Source organism: Trichoderma asperellum, chromosome 7 (assembly GCF_020647865.1).
Source record: "Trichoderma asperellum chromosome 7, complete sequence".
Lineage (NCBI taxonomy): Eukaryota > Fungi > Ascomycota > Sordariomycetes > Hypocreales > Hypocreaceae > Trichoderma > Trichoderma asperellum.
In genome coordinates, this window is record NC_089421.1 from 813135 (window position 1) to 829478 (window position 16344).

The 16344-nt window shown below is 49.5% G+C and overlaps 6 protein-coding genes across 6 annotated transcripts; 2 read left to right on the forward strand and 4 right to left on the reverse strand.

Moving 5' to 3' along the window:
• Nucleotides 1–457: 457 nt before the first annotated feature.
• Nucleotides 458–1504, reverse strand: TrAFT101_011037 (uncharacterized protein; the record flags this gene model as incomplete). Its single annotated transcript, XM_024901014.2, has 1 exon — nucleotides 458–1504. One exon carries the CDS (start codon nucleotides 1502–1504, stop codon nucleotides 458–460), a length of 1047 nt encoding a protein of 348 aa, XP_024756983.2.
• A 1590-nt stretch (nucleotides 1505–3094) lies between these two features.
• TrAFT101_011038 (uncharacterized protein) lies at nucleotides 3095–5053 on the forward strand (the record flags this gene model as incomplete). The annotated part of the gene is made up of 5 exons (XM_066129132.1): nucleotides 3095–3757; nucleotides 3832–3899; nucleotides 3950–4244; nucleotides 4308–4643; nucleotides 4742–5053. 5 exons carry the CDS (start codon nucleotides 3095–3097, stop codon nucleotides 5051–5053), a joined length of 1674 nt encoding a protein of 557 aa, XP_065985262.1.
• A 1883-nt stretch (nucleotides 5054–6936) lies between these two features.
• Nucleotides 6937–8258, reverse strand: TrAFT101_011039 (uncharacterized protein). Its single transcript, XM_024911064.2, has 2 exons — nucleotides 7926–8258; nucleotides 6937–7806 (listed from the first exon to the last, which is right to left on the reverse strand). The coding sequence occupies exons 1-2, from the start codon at nucleotides 8099–8101 to the stop codon at nucleotides 7161–7163; spliced, it is 822 nt and encodes a 273-aa protein (XP_024756985.1). The 5' UTR covers nucleotides 8102–8258; the 3' UTR covers nucleotides 6937–7160.
• A 71-nt stretch (nucleotides 8259–8329) lies between these two features.
• Nucleotides 8330–10231, reverse strand: TrAFT101_011040 (mitochondrial 54S ribosomal protein uL24m). The gene is made up of 2 exons (XM_024900977.2): nucleotides 9298–10231; nucleotides 8330–9236 (listed from the first exon to the last, which is right to left on the reverse strand). The coding sequence occupies exons 1-2, from the start codon at nucleotides 9751–9753 to the stop codon at nucleotides 8547–8549; spliced, it is 1146 nt and encodes a 381-aa protein (XP_024756986.2). The 5' UTR covers nucleotides 9754–10231; the 3' UTR covers nucleotides 8330–8546.
• A 2580-nt stretch (nucleotides 10232–12811) lies between these two features.
• Nucleotides 12812–14142, forward strand: TrAFT101_011041 (uncharacterized protein; the record flags this gene model as incomplete). Its single annotated transcript, XM_024904392.1, has 5 exons — nucleotides 12812–12879; nucleotides 13012–13039; nucleotides 13519–13716; nucleotides 13785–13919; nucleotides 13984–14142. 5 exons carry the CDS (start codon nucleotides 12812–12814, stop codon nucleotides 14140–14142), a joined length of 588 nt encoding a protein of 195 aa, XP_024756987.1.
• A 1303-nt stretch (nucleotides 14143–15445) lies between these two features.
• Nucleotides 15446–15917, reverse strand: TrAFT101_011042 (uncharacterized protein; the record flags this gene model as incomplete). Its single annotated transcript, XM_066129133.1, has 3 exons — nucleotides 15446–15460; nucleotides 15522–15802; nucleotides 15890–15917. The coding sequence occupies 3 exons, from the start codon at nucleotides 15915–15917 to the stop codon at nucleotides 15446–15448; spliced, it is 324 nt and encodes a 107-aa protein (XP_065985263.1).
• Between the last annotated feature and the right edge of the window lie 427 nt (nucleotides 15918–16344).

The following is a 16344-nucleotide window of genomic DNA, read 5'->3' on the forward strand; positions in this document are numbered from 1 at the left end:
CAAACAGAGAGGCTGGCCTATAACGGGCAAGCGTATTTCATCGCAAAAAGTTGCACTAATCCTAAGGAGTTCGGCAACGTCTAGTTTTGGCTTGTCCCTACATACATGCATATATAATCAGGATGGACGTGGACGACTCTAATACGCACTGGATCATTAAATCATCCATTAATGTCGGGATACGTCTGGATTAGAGTACATACTTGTCTTGAAAGTACGTCTCTGCTTAGTTCTGGTCATACTTTGCAGATATGTCCAGGTTCCCAGGCAACACCACAAAGAAGTTGCAGACTCCAATTTCGTTACCCGCACATTCCATCCTGTACGTAGAATGCTAGATGGAAGCGCCCCCTTGAGAGACGGAACATTGCTGATCATCTCGTGGAAGGTGTTTTCCACTATGCGACTACGAAAAGACTCAACTTTTAAGGCCTGCCCTTACGCAGCAGTGATGACCCTACCAACGCTCTCGATTCTGCTGCTCGTATTCGTCCTCCATATTGTATTCATCCCACATCCTCTTCATAGTCTGCGCATCAATATCGCTTCTGATCGCCTGGTCCGATTTTCGATGACCTTCGAAATAGATACCTAGATGGTTAATCCATCCTTCGATGCGACCGTCCCCAAGAAACTTTATCCAGCCTTTGTTGTATCTATCGTCGTAAGATATGGGTCCGTTGGGCTCATGACCACGCCAAGAAAATGGCACTGCGTCCAAAGACGAACTGCAAGGCCGTTCTTGAAAATACATCACCCCTTCGACGAGGCCCAGGTCGAATCTCCCCCATAGGCTAGGACCAGCTAGAGTAAGCACGAGATTGAGTCTTGATGCGTACTCGGGCCGCTGTTCGTCAACAGACCGGGAACTGATATCGTATCGGCCATTCAGAGGGCCAAGAGATGGGAGCCTTGCCCTTTGGACTGAAGGATGATTCCCTTCGTGTCTGTTTTGGTCTTGGTAGTTGTCTTGATATGGTGGAGGGGGCTGGTCGAAGGGATTTGTATAGTCCCTATATTCACTGTCTTGATGTGTCAATGAATAGATACGCCACTGTAGAGCTAATGGACGACTAAGTCTTGCTGCTCGTCCCAATAGACAGAAAGGAACTGGTGAAGTGCGTGAGGCAGGCTCTTGGCGGCTGAATGCTTGTGAACTGCCGTCACGACGGGCAGTTTGCTTTGTTGCAGATTGCCGTGCTGGAGCAGAGCTTTCTTCCAATGACGCAGATGTGCTAGCTCTCTTGGCCGTAGTAAAAGCAACACTTCCTGGTAAATTCGTATTAATCGTTACGTTGACGGTAACATCAGCTTTCCTCTTTCCAGTCGCGGCCTCTAGCGAGGACCCTGCCTGCGACGCGGCTACGGCTTCAAGCCCCTGTGCTGCTTTCTTCATATCTTCCATCTCTCGCTTTATCCGCTCCGTCTTCAGCTTCTTTTCCAAATCTGTGATGGATGAAGGCACAGACAAAGTTCCTTTTCGAACTGCGTCAAAAAGTCGCATGCGTGCTACAGATTTCACCTTGGAAGGCTGGATCCCATGGTGGATGAGTTGGGCCTCCCCAAACTTGAGAAATTAATGGTGCGTTATTACTGCCAAAGTTGAGGAGTTGGGCAAAGCGATTATATGTATCCAGGTCAATTTAGCCCCTCCTGTAATGAAGCGATGTATTACCTTGAAAGCATATTTGCGCCATGCGGGTATTTCCAGCTGCTCTCCTATGTCACTAATATTCAATCTCTATGTTACAGTGACAAGTGTCCTCTTCAACTCTGTGGCGACGACAAACAAACTTCAGTGAGCGTTCACTGCTCAAATTGAGCTTCCAGTCATTTGAACCAACTAAAACGATGCAGATAGTGATGTATCCTCTGTTCTTGGAGCGTTCGCGTGCTTTGATATCCCTCACTACACTTTGCTAAAACAACGACAACAGATATAAGTGTATAGTGGGTATAAGCCCCAACAGAACTCTATTTCGATCTCGCAAGAGCTAAATATCTAGGTAGTTGCCCATTCTCGCCAGGAGAATCCAGCCTCCACCTTGGTGTGGGCCAGTCTGTCGCTTAATCAAAGCACTGCCTGCTATTCTCTGCGGTTGAAAGTTGAAGAATACTCCAAAAGTCTTCCAAGATCGCTGAGTACCTCTCGACATTTGTGTCTTGATTGTCAAGTACCTTATACCTGTATTTTCATTCTACATCTTAATCAAGCTTGATATCTATCATCGAACGAGGCTGAGAAATAAAACACGGCCTCAAATCAAAATGGCAGAGTAGGTATAGGCTGACAAAGTCAACATGAGAAGTTTAGCCCTGCCGAAGTGCGATAATGGCCATCGTACTTTATCGTATGCAGCAGCTAGTCGTTGCTTCTCGGTGAACACAGACTGAATCGTGGAGCTGTCAGCTTTACATGCCTGGTAAAGTTAGTCGAGTTTAAAAGTTAGGACATTCGCACCAATATGGTTCGACGCGTCCGAAAATGGACGATGGATTTGGCTCGAGGCAGCAGCAGCAGTGGGACATTTAATTGCTTAGTATAGGGGATTCCGGGACCCCTTCTATGCTAAAATCTCACTCAACTCTGCCTTTTAGACCCGCGGCTTGTATAGCACATGGCCCTTCTACTAGTAATACTACAAATTATAGGCAGGTCGTTTTCATTATCCTTGTAATTTTTCCCAGAGCACATAATTAAGCTGACCACTCCGTGAAAGCATCCAATAGCGTCGAAGGTATTATTTACGTATGCCTGTACATCATCTTTATCTACACTGAATATCTCCATCTGAGTCTTTACGAGTTGAAAAAATTCTTTCAATGCGCCTATAGACTTAACAGGAAGGTGATCAAAGTTCAGGGATAGTGACAAACAGAAACCAGGGGCGAGTTTTGGCCAAGAATATGGAACCCTACGAAATGAAGTTCAACGTTACTCCCAGCACCAGCCCCGAATCATGTTGATAAAAGTTGGATCCATGTACTTTCATATAAGATGCCCTCGCCTTATCGTAACCTCCAAAGTCGTTAAGCTTATACGCTCGCGCAATCTTTAAATCCCGAGAGTGTAACGCGCTTCCAATTGGTCATCATGGTGCTCTCCTACCGCCTCCTCTCTACCGTCACCAAGCTCAGCTTGGTAGCCGGTTCTGCCTATGCTGAGAGTGAGTACATTTGGCCCAATGCCAAAACTGACTTGCTTGAGTCTATGCTCTACGAGCAGCAGGGATTAGGATCTGGCAACTCGCCAGCAACCTTTATTGTTCCCTGCGAAAAGGTCAATTTTGGCACTGGGCGTAACGGGGCTGCAGAGTGGCTGCGAACGGCATACCATGACATGGCAACTGCGGATGTTGTGGCTGGCACAGGTGGTATCGACGCGTCTATTGGGTTTGAGGTAAACCGCGACGAGAATCCTGGTGTTGGATTCAACGAGACGCTTGTGAATCTAGCTGCATTTCTGACGCCCCGTTCCTCAATGGCAGACTTGATCGCTTTGGGGGCAGTGTTTGCTGCAAATGGATGCTCAAATGGAAACGTTACGATTCCCTTTCGAGCAGGCAGAGTTGATGCTAAAGGACCCGGTGCGCCAGGTGTGCCCAAACCAGAGCAGCCGTTGGACGAGCACATTACCAGTTTCCAGAGACAAGGGTTTACGCCACAAGAGATGATTGGGTTGGTGGCATGTGGTCATACGCTGGGAGGCGTCCATGGTGTAGATTTTCCGGAGATTGTGCCAGTTGTTAAGGATCCAGTAAGCCGCTCTCTGGATAGCCGATGCTAATTATTATATGCAAGCACTTTGAGCAGGCTAACCATTATGCACAGGCAACGGATCAGAATACGCAGACTTTCGACACAACTAACTCGGGAATGAATGCGTTCGACAATACTGTGTAAGACGAGCTTAGTTTCTTTCGACGACCTGCAACTAACTAGAAGCCAGTGCTGTTCAGTTCGTGAATAACGTTACGCAGAATCCGCTGGCATTTGGTCACAATGAGACCACCAATTCCGATGGAAGAATTTTCAACTCTGATGGAGGAGAAGTAATTGGGAAAATGGCAGATTCTCCGTCTTACTTTTACCAGACTTGCACAACACTCCTCGAACGAATGATCAATACAGTTCCCAAGGGTGTAACTCTTACGGATCCGATCCAGCCTATTGCCGTAAAGCCTTCCAAGCTGTTCGCCACTATTAACTCGAATGGGACGATGACCATGTCTGGCAGCATTAGAGTATGTTACCTCGTTTTATTGAGACGCGTAATATGAGGTAGAACGCTAATGGAGTGTAAACAGCTTATTGGCCCCGTAACTGCCAACCCAAATCGCACAGTCAAGATTCACTTCCATCCTCGTTCTGGAGAGAGCTGCACAGATACAAACACTTGTACCGTTAGCAGCAACGTGGCCTCAGTCGGCTCTGCTCATGTCATTTCCGGAAACCCTCCTCTGACTTTCTGGTGGTACCAGTTCTCGACAGTGATTCCCATCACACAAGGTGTTTCCGGATTTGATGTAGAGGTTGTCGACAACAACAATGGAGTCACCAACAGCACTATGTACAAGAATGGTGGACGAGGGTTCCCGTTCGATGATATGATCGTTACGCAACCAAAGCTGTCATGTTCTGAAGTAAGCTTCAACGGACTTATGAACTTGACTGTTGCGGCAAGCCTCCCTACCCGCTGATACGCGCTATTTGGCCACGAAAGCTAACAACACCAATCTAGATCCGCGACGACTCAAAACTCGATTCGTTGAAGGCCATAGTACACGTTCCAGAACCCCTCAATTCTACCACGCCGGCCGTTGGCTCGATACCCCTTAATTTTGCCAAAGTCGGCCCCGTCGCAGGATCAGGCTATACCCTCTACAATGCCACTATTGTTAACGGAGTTATTCCCGCCGATTTTGTCAACAATTTTGCTGGAAGTTATATGCGAACCTATGACCTGATTGCTTCAAATAGCACACATACTGTGGAAAGGGAGTTCAATATGATGGATGGGCTCAACGCTTGTCCGGATCCCAATATCTTTTAAGAGATTAGGGGGTTTATTTTTATTCGTGTAAATATTAATAACGATCAATAACGATTTGTAAATATCACTATACATAGTATATATCTAGACTTGCTTCTGCGAGAAGTCGGAAGAGCCCACTGCCATCATATATAAAGTCTAGTGTTAACAAACATCATGGAACTATGCGATATTGCTTACCTCCGTTGTGTAGAAAGCTATTGGGGAGTGCCGTTACCTGATAGCGGGCTAGTATGAGGGTTAACAAGCACCTCGAACTCAATTCTATGTGATGAATAAACGATTCAGGGTCATGCAAACGGGGAGTAAAAAAGAAATGGGGGGGGGCCAATTCTATTATTACGCGTACTGTTACTTTACTAGAGTCAATGACAGCTACTGCTTCTACTGCTTCTACTGCTTCTACTGCTTCTTTGCTCGCAAACCAGTAAAATGAATTATTATTAGAGTATTAGGAGAGGAAAACAGCAAAAAGTACACCAACTCTTCGCCACCAATATGTATCCTTCGCGTCTTCTTCTCCTCCTTCCTCCATTTTTTATTTTATTTTAGCCCAATTTAGAGACAGTAAAGAAAGTAGCGTTTTGCTGAGTTGGTCATCACTCTGCCAACGCAGGATTAAACTTCAAAAGTCGGTCCTTCAGGCTGAGGAAGTGTCTGCGTACGCGTAAACTATCTTTTTAGAAATAAAAAAAACTCTAGAACTAACCTAAATGTCAAATTTTCAACAAATTATACAAAACTGAAATCATAAAGACTACAAATAAGCGGTTATATATATCTGAGGACCACCCAAGCATTCTCTGTTGCGTGTTGCATCCAGACTAACACTCACCCCTTTCGGCTCTGAGTTTTTGAATTGTTAACAAATATGTCTCCACCAAAAGATACGAATAGTTCGCAGAGAGCAGCATTGCCGGGCAGCTCAAATTATTGACTCTATCGTAAAGTTACAGGAGGAGATGGGCATAAGCCCCTGAACGAATCAGTACGCCGCCGGATAGTGCTCGTGCTCACTGGTGCCAAAGAAACGTGAGGCTGAGAAGGAAGAGCCAGAAGAGCAAGAGAATAAGACCGCGCAAGCTGAAAAAGAGTTGGAGATAACGAAAAGAGCTCCAAACCTCGACGAGGCCCGACTTCGAAGACTTGAATCTCTGAAGATAAATCACTCGAGATGATCAAAAAAGAGATCAAGGTCAGAGAATAGCGTGGAGAGGGTGCAGACGGAAGAAAAGCTCCACCAACCCTTGTCTTGGTCGTAAAGTTTGTGCGCGTCTATACTAGATACTCAATATGATGAGAATCTACAACTCGAGAAATAAAAGACAGCATAGAACACCACCAGCAGCAGCCATGGAATATTTTTGTCATCACCAAATGGGGTAGACACTCTTTTGGTTCATGAAACAACCTTGATCACCGAATGGGGTACATACTCTCCTGATTTGAAGTGCACTGGTGAAAATACAAGACAGCATCAATCAAGCATCTTCGAGTGGCGGCTCGCATGAGTACGCATCTTTTCTTTAATTGACTCGCACATGATGGTCAACGCTTGATACCTCCGGGATGGTCAATCAACCAAGGCTGCTACTATGCCAAGGGATAAAGGGATATCAGTTTCCCAAATGTTGGAATGAAAGTCAGTGCGTACAAGACGCAGGCGGCTAATATGATGAAAGCCGATCAAGAAGCCTACATTCAACTTCTAAAGCACTACTCCTTTGTTGTCCCGATGGACACCATCGATGATCCCATCATCTGCGGCAAATCTACTTGAATCAAGTATATGGAATGCTGGGGGCTATCCTGACTGGAGATCGGCCAAAAGAAAATTGTACTATACAAATGAATTATAAAAGAGGAAATAGAGGCAATAGAAACGATTTATAACTTGGTGTTTTCATTTTTATCTGTGGTTAGTTTCACCTTGCGGACTCTATTTTGCCCCTCCCCCAGGCCCGGTGAGAACTGAAGCTCCTTTGAACTCATCCCACGGATAATAAGTACAGGGATCGTTGATTACCATCTACCTACCTATGTATCACAGACTGCCAGAGTCTTTCTCCCCCATATACACACATCTTCAAACATCATACAATTTTCCCTAAGCCTCCTTCTTCAACGCCTCAAGACCCTCAGTCGGCCTCGGCCCTCCACGACTCCTCCTCTCCTCCTCTGCGCCGCTCGCCTTCCACGCACTCAGGATGAGATTCACAATGTGATCCACGCCCACATCCTTCTTCACCTGTGCGAAAACCGTCGGTCCCCCTTCTCGCATCTTTCTCGCATCCCTCTCCATGACTCCCAGGTCCGCCCCCACAGCCTCGGCCAGATCCGTCTTGTTCACCACCAACAGGTCGCTCTGCGTGATGCCGGGACCTCCTTTCCGGGGCACCTTGTCGCCACCACTGACATCAATAACGTAGATGATGAAGTCGGCAAGCTCGCGGCTGTAGTTTGCAGCCAGGTTATCGCCCCCGGACTCGATGAGCAGCAGGTCAGAATCGAACTCGGCATGCAGATCTTCCAGGGCAGCGAGATTGGCCGAGATGTCTTCGCGGACAGCCGCGTGGGGGCAGCCGCCGGTCTCGATGGCGCGGATGCGCTGCGGAGGAAGAGCAGCGTGGCGGGTGAGAAACTCGGCGTCTTCCTTGGTGAAGATGTCGTTTGTGACGGCGGCGAGAGAGTATTTCTCCCTGAGGGCGAGGCAGAGCGCCAGCATCAAGGCTGTCTTGCCTGAGCCGACGGGACTGTGCATGGCAAAGCATGTTAGCATTTATCTATAAGTGAAAGAAGGAAAAAAAAAAAACAAAGAGAGAGAGAGATGATTCTCCTCAATGAGAAGCGGCAAAGAAAATGGTGAGCTCACCCGCCGATTCCAATCGTGAATGCGCGATCAGACCAGGTGCGGCCCTCGACGATGGGCATTTCGCGTCCGATATAGCTGCCGGGGCCATCGAGGATTTCGTGAGAGTGGCCGTGCTCTTGAGCTGAGAAGCCATTGTGGGAGTGCGGAACGCCGTCGTGAGAGTGAGTGTGCGCCATGGTTCTTGCTCTTATTATAAAAAGTATTAAAAAAAAAGTAAAAGCTTGAAAAAAAATATGGACGAGAAAATTATAGCTATGAGTGAAAAGAGCTTTTCACTAAAGGACGATATCTGAGGCAACGTCACGCCAAATCATGGCGGCCGATAAGAGGCGCGGGAGGCGGGGGAGGGGTTGGTGATGAATGGAAGATCTGATCTCTTATCTCTGAAAATAATAGAAATAGGTCATGGCCCAGAGCGGAGATATGCGCCTCGTCCTAGCGCGTGCGAGGCAGTTGGTCAATTGTCTTCATTTGCGCCGTCATAATGTACAGCTCGTACACAGGTCTATATAATTACACAAGCCAAAGCCAATCCTCTTCCGCGCCTGGCTAAGAATTTTTTTCTTTTTTCTTCCATTTATCCTCCTGTTTATTTCCCCCTTTCCCCCATTAACCAACCGTCTACTGAGCTGTCGGTGATGGCGCATTGGTATCATCTTTGGGAGGCACTGGTGCTGCTGATACCTCAGACACACCAGCATTCTCCAAAGCTGCCGACTTCTTCTTGGCCATAAACTCGCCAATCTTGGTCAGCATCTCCTCTGACAGCTCCGGCTCTCCACGCTCCGCACGAGCTTCCCGGTTCTTCTCGTGGAACTCATCCAATGGTGTCTGCATGGCCTTGATAGTCTCCTGTCGCCCCTTCTTCAAAGCCTCCTCCATCTCCTTCTTCTCAATGTACCACGCCTCGTGTCTTGTTCTGAATCTCGAGAATTTGTTTCTCAGCTCGTCCACAACCTGCTCCGGCATTGGTGGTGACAAAAGTCCGTAGTAGAATGATCTGTCTTCAACTTGCTCGCGAACAGTGTCTGCCGCCATGGTTTCGAATTCGGGCACCTCAACCTCGGGCCAGGGAATCACAACGTTGAGTCCGGGCACCAGGCGATCCCACTTCTTGCCGTACTGCCAGCGGTCCAGCGACATGTTGGGGGACTGCATGTTCGGAGGCACTGCCTTGAGCTGGTTTATGACCGTGTCTCGGGTGACTCCTGTGTCGGGGTTCGTAATCGGGTAGACGAGGCGGATGGATGCGATAGAAATGGGCATTGGCTGTGGTCGACTAGGGTTGCCAAACATGCCTTGAACAACAGCCTTCATACAGTCAGATATTTGGTATAGTTTGAGAGAATTTCGCAGACAAGAATGAACATACCTGATGGCGGTGTTCCAAGGTAACGGTTCCGGACTGCGGCTGGACCGACCTGATGCGGTCAATCTTGCCCTTGTCGGGACCATCCTGAATAACCACTCTGTCTCCAGGCGCAAGGTTAAGCTGCTTCACGCCTCCAGCCCAGGCACAGCGCTGCTCAATCACCTTTGGGTTCGGTTGGTGCAGGCCATAATTTGACCAGTCCTGTCGCACATTCTCCTTGAAGGCGCCGTAGTCATTGAATCCAAGGTCTCGCTTGGGTGCCAAAGGTCCCAATTCCCAGTCTTCTTTCCGGGCTTTCCTTGCGTCTTTGAGGTTCTGTCGGACTTCCTCCACTGCTGATCGTAGCGCAAGACGGCTTCGAAGCTTGCTGTCGACATTTTCTTGCTCCATCTGGAGTCTCGTGCGGCGGGACGCCTGGCGCTGGGCCTGGGCCGCTCGTTTCGCTAGCTTCTGCATGGCTGTGGGAGAGAATCAATGTCTGTGTCTATGATTCCAAATCGCAGCCCATTGATCGCAATGGACGCCGCCCGCACCACCAAGAATAGATCGTGATATCGTCTGATGGTCTCTTTGCGGGACGACTTTCCAGGTGGACTCGGAAAATCTTCGATTTGGTCCAAAACGAGCTTAGCGCGGGACATGGCCGAGCGACACCGATAAGCTGATAGAGCCAGGTCAGGCTTTGGCTATGGCGGGGTGTAACAATGACTATGCACACTGTGCGTTACGGCGGGGTTTTAGTGAGGGCTGAGTCTGCGGCCTGGCTGTCCGACGTGCCTGGTGCTCTGCAAAAATACAGTGCACATACTGCTCGGAGCAGGACGCGTTAGCACGGGGTACCTGTACTTGCTCTTGGCAGCACGCTAATGGCGGCGAATACATTGTGATGCTACAAGCGGCGTCGCGGAGCCTTGGAGAGATTGCAGTGAAATAAAGGGGAGGGAGTCAAGGGGAAAAGGGAAGAAAAAAGCAAAGCAAGAAAAAATAGGAGAGTGTGCTTGATGCAGTGATGCCATGCCAAGGAGTAGTTGATACAAAGTACCGACTCGGAGTACCTATAGTACTTTGTACCGCTGATTCGTAACACAACACTGTGCTTGGATGGAGCACAGAGAGCACCAGTTCCCCGATGCTTTCCAGGCAGCATTCCAGCTCCCATGTCGGCGGTCAAAAGCGACCGTTCGCGCTGTTCTTTTGCATGCAATGATGTGATGGCTTCAATGTTTTGTGCATCCAGAGCAAGGGCTACTAATGCATCTACAATATCTACAAGTACGTACGATTCACAGCGGACTGGGAAGCTCCATAACAACGCAAGGCCGAAAAGGCCCAACAAGGAAATGCGTCGAGAGCATGTCGATCATGTGATCCCTTAATTTGGGGTCTGGCGCATCTGCTTCGCTCGCTGACGCTACTGCTTGCACTACCAGCTCCCCAGCCTGGCTGTACGTGCTAGTACTGATACATGACAGCTCTTCGGCATGCATGCAGCAATTGCCTGGCCAAGTCCTAGATGGCGTAGGACTTTGCCACCAGGAGTTGCAGGGCCGCATGTCAGGAGGCACACAGGCCGTGTCACCCTGCCTAGGCGGCGGGAAGCGGTCTGGCTGGCCTGGGGAAGACAAAAAAGTCGAGCCTTAGTAAGGTGAGATTCGCCCAAATACGAGGTTGATGCAGCGCACTTGGCGTTGGTGTAGGACAGGTTTAAATAGCAACTCGTCGTCATCCCCAACAAATCGTCTATGCCGCTATGAGAATAGCCGCTGCAAAGACAAGGCTTTATCTTGATCCAACAAGATGCAGCATCATGGGATGTCCTATAAGTATACGAGCAGCACCAACGACGTCTGGAGTACTAAGGCAGGCCTTTTACTCCAGCACATCTAGGGAGCACAGAGCACCTGGAGAGGCGACAGCCGGGCCACTGCTCACTGCACTGCAACGCACGCGCCCGGCCTCTCACATGTCCGCGTACCAAGCATCATCATTCATTCGTACCTAGGTACAAAGCACCGCTGGCCGAGTGATTCACAGTCATGGGCAAATTAAAAGTGGTCATCTCAGTGAGCTTGATGCAGCTGTGCTCAGACAGGCGGAAAACGCAGCTCTAGTGCTGGTTCAGGGTACTGGACTCTGGAACTTGCCGCCGTTAATGGTCGATGCCGTACTGGCTACTCGCAGCGGTAGCACACTTCCATTCTACCGGCACGCACCCCGTAGAGCAGCAAAAGTACAGATACTTTGTCTCAGTTTAGCGGTGGAGCTCCATCTTATAAAGGATCAAGTAACGCTCTTGGGCGCTCGCAAGTGCTGCGCCGTACGGAGCTCCGAGTAGCGTGTACCTGGCTCTAGCGCTGGTTGCTCTGCCTCGTCACATGTACCTGCCCTTATCTCCCAGCAGCGTCTCAGCCACCTCCCGCTGGCGCTGGCGGCGACGCGTCCAGGCCGACATCCCTCGAGCCTCTCTCAGACTGCCTGTCTGTCTCTTCTGCAGCCTCGTTTGCCGTGCCGTGTCGTGCCGTTGCCGTAGTAGCGGTCAGATAAGGTCGAAGCAATGGGACCTCTTGGCTGTTGGGTCCTTCAACGTGGGTATTACAGAGCACAGCTCGGCGGCCAGAAGCTGCAGCAGCTGCAGCCGTAGCCGCTAAATGGATCAAGTCAATGCCAGGTGCTGTGCCTCTGCAACGAGTACCGAGTACATCTACCAAGGCTTAGCACCAAGGCACCTCATACCTGTAGCACAGTAGCGCTGAGCTCTGCAGTGGCTGGAACACAGCACAGCACGCGCCGAACAGCACGCAAAAGCCGGGGCGCCCCTCCTTTCTGCCACCTGGAACAGGCAATCAAGCCATGGAGCCATTGGCGAGTCCCCAGAGAAATTGTTGGCTGCCTCAGGACGCGCTAGCCAAGGTACGCAGTACAAATGCAAGTACAAGGTACCGCCCGCACAGGCAGCACTGAGAGCCGCCGTCGCCAGGGCCACCACCGCTGGCCTACTAAATTAGAGGAAGAAGAGCTGAACAAGAGCCCATTTGGCTGCTGTCACTAGATTCGGTGCATATCTGCTCTGCAGCTAGAATTCTGCCTAAAAAATATACCTCGGGAAATAATTTGGCAGTCCTAAATAACTTCTCTTTTTGAAGTTTTTGTTTTTATTTTCTTTTGCAGCTTTGCTTATTGTCCCTGCGTTCTATACCAAGTCCTCTAGGACCGAGAGAGGACTCGCCAGCCCCCAATAATAAAAAGCAGCGCTCGCTCCTCCCCCTCTCCACCCAAAGTCATCCGGTAGCGCCAAGTACCCAGTACTTCGTGCCTGCAAAAGCCAAAAAAAAAAGGCCCAGGCCTGACCGAGACCAGCTTCTCTCTCTCTTCCGTCACAATCCCCCTTCTGACGTCCATCTCTCTTCCTTTCATTCCATCACAACCACCATCAACCAACGCCCGAGACGCTCTCTGCCTTCATTGTTACCAGCCGACGCTTCTTATCCATCTCTTCGAATCCCTCACAGACGCCATGGCTGAAATCCGCCGAAAGCTCGTCATCGTCGGCGACGGTGCCTGCGGTAAAACCTGTTTGTTGATGTGAGTGCTGATGCCCATCCCATGTGCGGCACGCTTCCTCGAGCAGCCGCCATCGCCTCGAGCTTCACGCTGCTTGCAACGCATCGCCATCTGGCCAGAGGAACGAGTCCGGCTAACCTGTTTGCTGTGCAGTGTCTTCTCCAAGGGCGCTTTCCCTGAGGTACGCATTGAAACGCAGCCCGTCTGCATTCCCCTATTTTGCCCTCCGCCGCGTTTTCATTAGCCGCCGCCTTGTATTTTCCCGCCCCAGGCCAAGAGCCACCACAACAACAATATCATCATCGCCATTGGGAGATGATTCGCCGACCCGAGCCCCTTCTTCTGCCATCTCCTGCCAGTTTCTTGATAGCAGCGTGCCGCAAGACCAAGATTGGGTGCTGCGTGGTGTTGGCACCAGCCCCGACCGCGGCAAAATTTCTTGACGTGTCACAATCTAGCTGCGGGCTCCTTCTCAGCCTGGAACACATCAATATCCTTATCCCTATCAGATTTCTCATCATCACCATCAAGCCCTACCATCTGCCATGAATCTCTCCCTTGCGAAAAAGAAGCAGAATAAATTGGAGAAAAAAATATATACGGCATCATTACGTGCTGCCCCCATAATCAACGCGATGCTAACGTATTATACCGTTCTAGGTCTATGTCCCCACCGTTTTCGAGAACTATGTCGCCGACGTCCAGGTTGACAACAAGCACGTTGAGCTGGCCCTGTGGGATACGGCTGGCCAGGAAGATTACGACCGTCTCCGACCTCTCTCGTACCCTGATTCTCACGTCATCCTGATCTGCTTCGCTATCGACTCTCCTGATTCTCTGGACAACGTCCTTGAGAAGGTACGTCATCCGCCTTTACAACTATCTCTAGAAATGGAGAAATGCTAACGCGTCTGCGTCTTTGACAGTGGATCTCTGAGGTCGTGCACTTCTGCTCCGGTCTCCCCATCATCCTGGTCGGCTGCAAGAACGATCTGCGAGACGACCCCAACACCATCGAGGCCTTGAGGGCAACCAACCAGAAGCCGGTTTCCACTCAGGACGTGAGTACTTGTCTTTGAACGGCGCCTAAACCCGCAAATATGCTGACCTCGTACTTCCATATAGGCTGAGGCTGTTGCCAAGAAGATCGGTGCCTACAAGTACTTGGAGTGCTCTGCTCGAACCGGCAACGGTGTTCGTGAGGTCTTTGAGCACGCCACTCGTGCCGCCCTCATGTCTCGCACCAGCCGCAAGAGCAGCCACAAGAAGTGCCTTGTTCTGTAAACACGTTTTATCCTTGCGCCCGTCTATCTCAGACGCAACCCGTTTCCATTCTCGGCTCGATTCCCCCCTTTGTTTGTAATTCGATGCGTTTCTTGCTCTTCTTCACAAGCCAGCTGAAACAAACAAGTACATGGCTAGTTTGGTGATAAAGGGATGGGTGTCAGCCTCAATGGTTTATCGGCTGTTTACGGATATAGGTTTTCTTTTTTTTGGGGGGGGTTTGGAATTCGATTGTCTCGTTTTCCGTGTCTCGCTTCGCTAGCGCCCACGGCGAGAAAGGGTTATTTGGTTGCGTGCATGGTTCTGCAGTCCCATCACCGTCATGGAGTAAGGATTCTCTAGGGAAAGAGAGATGATTCGCGAGAGAAGGTAAACCAGAAGTTTTCCCCCCTTATGCCTCTGTCATAATGCCGGCGGGCAAGCCGGTCTTGCTTTACTGTATCCTCCCAGTGGTGCGAAACGGGGTCGACGGGCCTAATGTTGGAGCTGGCTTTCTTTTTTCTTTAGCTACGAGCGGTTGATGGTTGATTCGGCAGCGTACAGATGGAATAGAAGGGCATGCAGTTTGTCTAGTTTATGGGAGGAGAGAAGACACAGCGAGAAGAATCAGGGAGGGGATGTAAGTAGGTAGTCGTGGATTTGTCGCACTTTTTTGTAAGTTGCCGGGATTCGTGAGCGGTCTCTACAACAGGTCATCATACATTGTTTCGTTTTTTTTTTCTTTTTCTACTTTCTTCAGTCTCCAAGCACGAGGATTTCCGCGCTGTGTTTTTGCTCTTTGACTGTCTTGTCTTTTTTCTTTTTCTTTTTTTTTTAATTTGGCTTGTTTGTAATATTGGCTTATCTTTTACTCAGAATATTCTAGACTGCGGATAACCCATATTGATCCCGAGGCTGTGAACCTGTCCAAGCCGTGATATGCGGATATGGCCGCTCTTATTGCAAGACTTGGGTGTAATATGTAATGTGATGTTTTCTTATAGCATACATGGTGCTATTTTCGATTTCTCCCATGGCCAGTAGCTACTGTAGCTACCTATTGGAATATGCATGAAATGCTCCCTCCTATCAACGCCTTGCCTTGATGCACTTTATCCTCGTGATATGTCATTATTCTATCCATCCATCCTTCCATCCATTCATCCATCCATTCATACATACATCCATCCTTCCATCTACTGCCGTACTCTACCCATCCTCCCGTATAGTCTTTTACGCGCCCCGCCCATCCATCCAGCCTCAGTACCATCTCGTCATTGTCGTGACTAAACAAGGCGTCGACGCGGGAAATTTTAGCAGGAACTTAGACGGGGCAAGTCTATCATTCGTGTCAGTTGTAAAACGTTGTTGCTCGTGCTGCTACCAGGAAGAAGACTTACGGCACCGCATTTGGAGCAGGTCTTGGAGCTGGAGTCCATGGCGGCGGAGCACTTGGGGCAAGAGGCGTGGTTGAAGTTGACGGGCTGCATTTTGATGTGTGGTGGTTTTCCCAACTTTGTAGCAGAGAGAGCAGTTTGCATATATAGCAGTGTGTTGCGGATGGCAGAAACGGGATCGATCGGGTTGGTTTGTCGGGGAAGAGAGGTCTGGGATTTTTGGAGCTGGGCGGGGTCGTTGTTTTTTATACGTCCAGGACTCAGTAGAGGTAGGCAGATGATGGCTATGGATATGGTTTAGGACGCGGCACATCGCGGTAGGCAAGCGAGGCTTTTGAGTCTCATTGGCTTCTGGGGAGGGCACTATTTACTATTGAGGCATACCGCTATTTTCATCATGCTACTACCTACTAGGTATTAGTTAGTAGGTAGTCCCTGTGTTGGTGGTGGATCGAAACTAGCAATACCGAGGGTCCAACGGCTCTTGGAGATGCCCACGATGTACGGAGACTGTAACCCTCCTATCTGGTCTGTCTGATAAGGTATCCAAATGTGGCATTTACCCACATACATACTACATGAGTCTCTCCCAGTAAGATGGTCATTCACGGATAAAAGACAAAGAGGGGAACGCAGGATTGTAGGATTCTTTTGGAGAAGCCTCATGTAGTATCCGCTCTGATTCGGGGGGGCTTGATTTAGCGGGGGGGGCTGTGTGGGCTCATTACATGTAATCTAAACTAGCACTTTGCTATGGCTGCGTTAATGCGTGAGAGGCGATTGGCTGTGTGGTGTGGGTGTATTTGTGTTCAAGGGTGACATATAT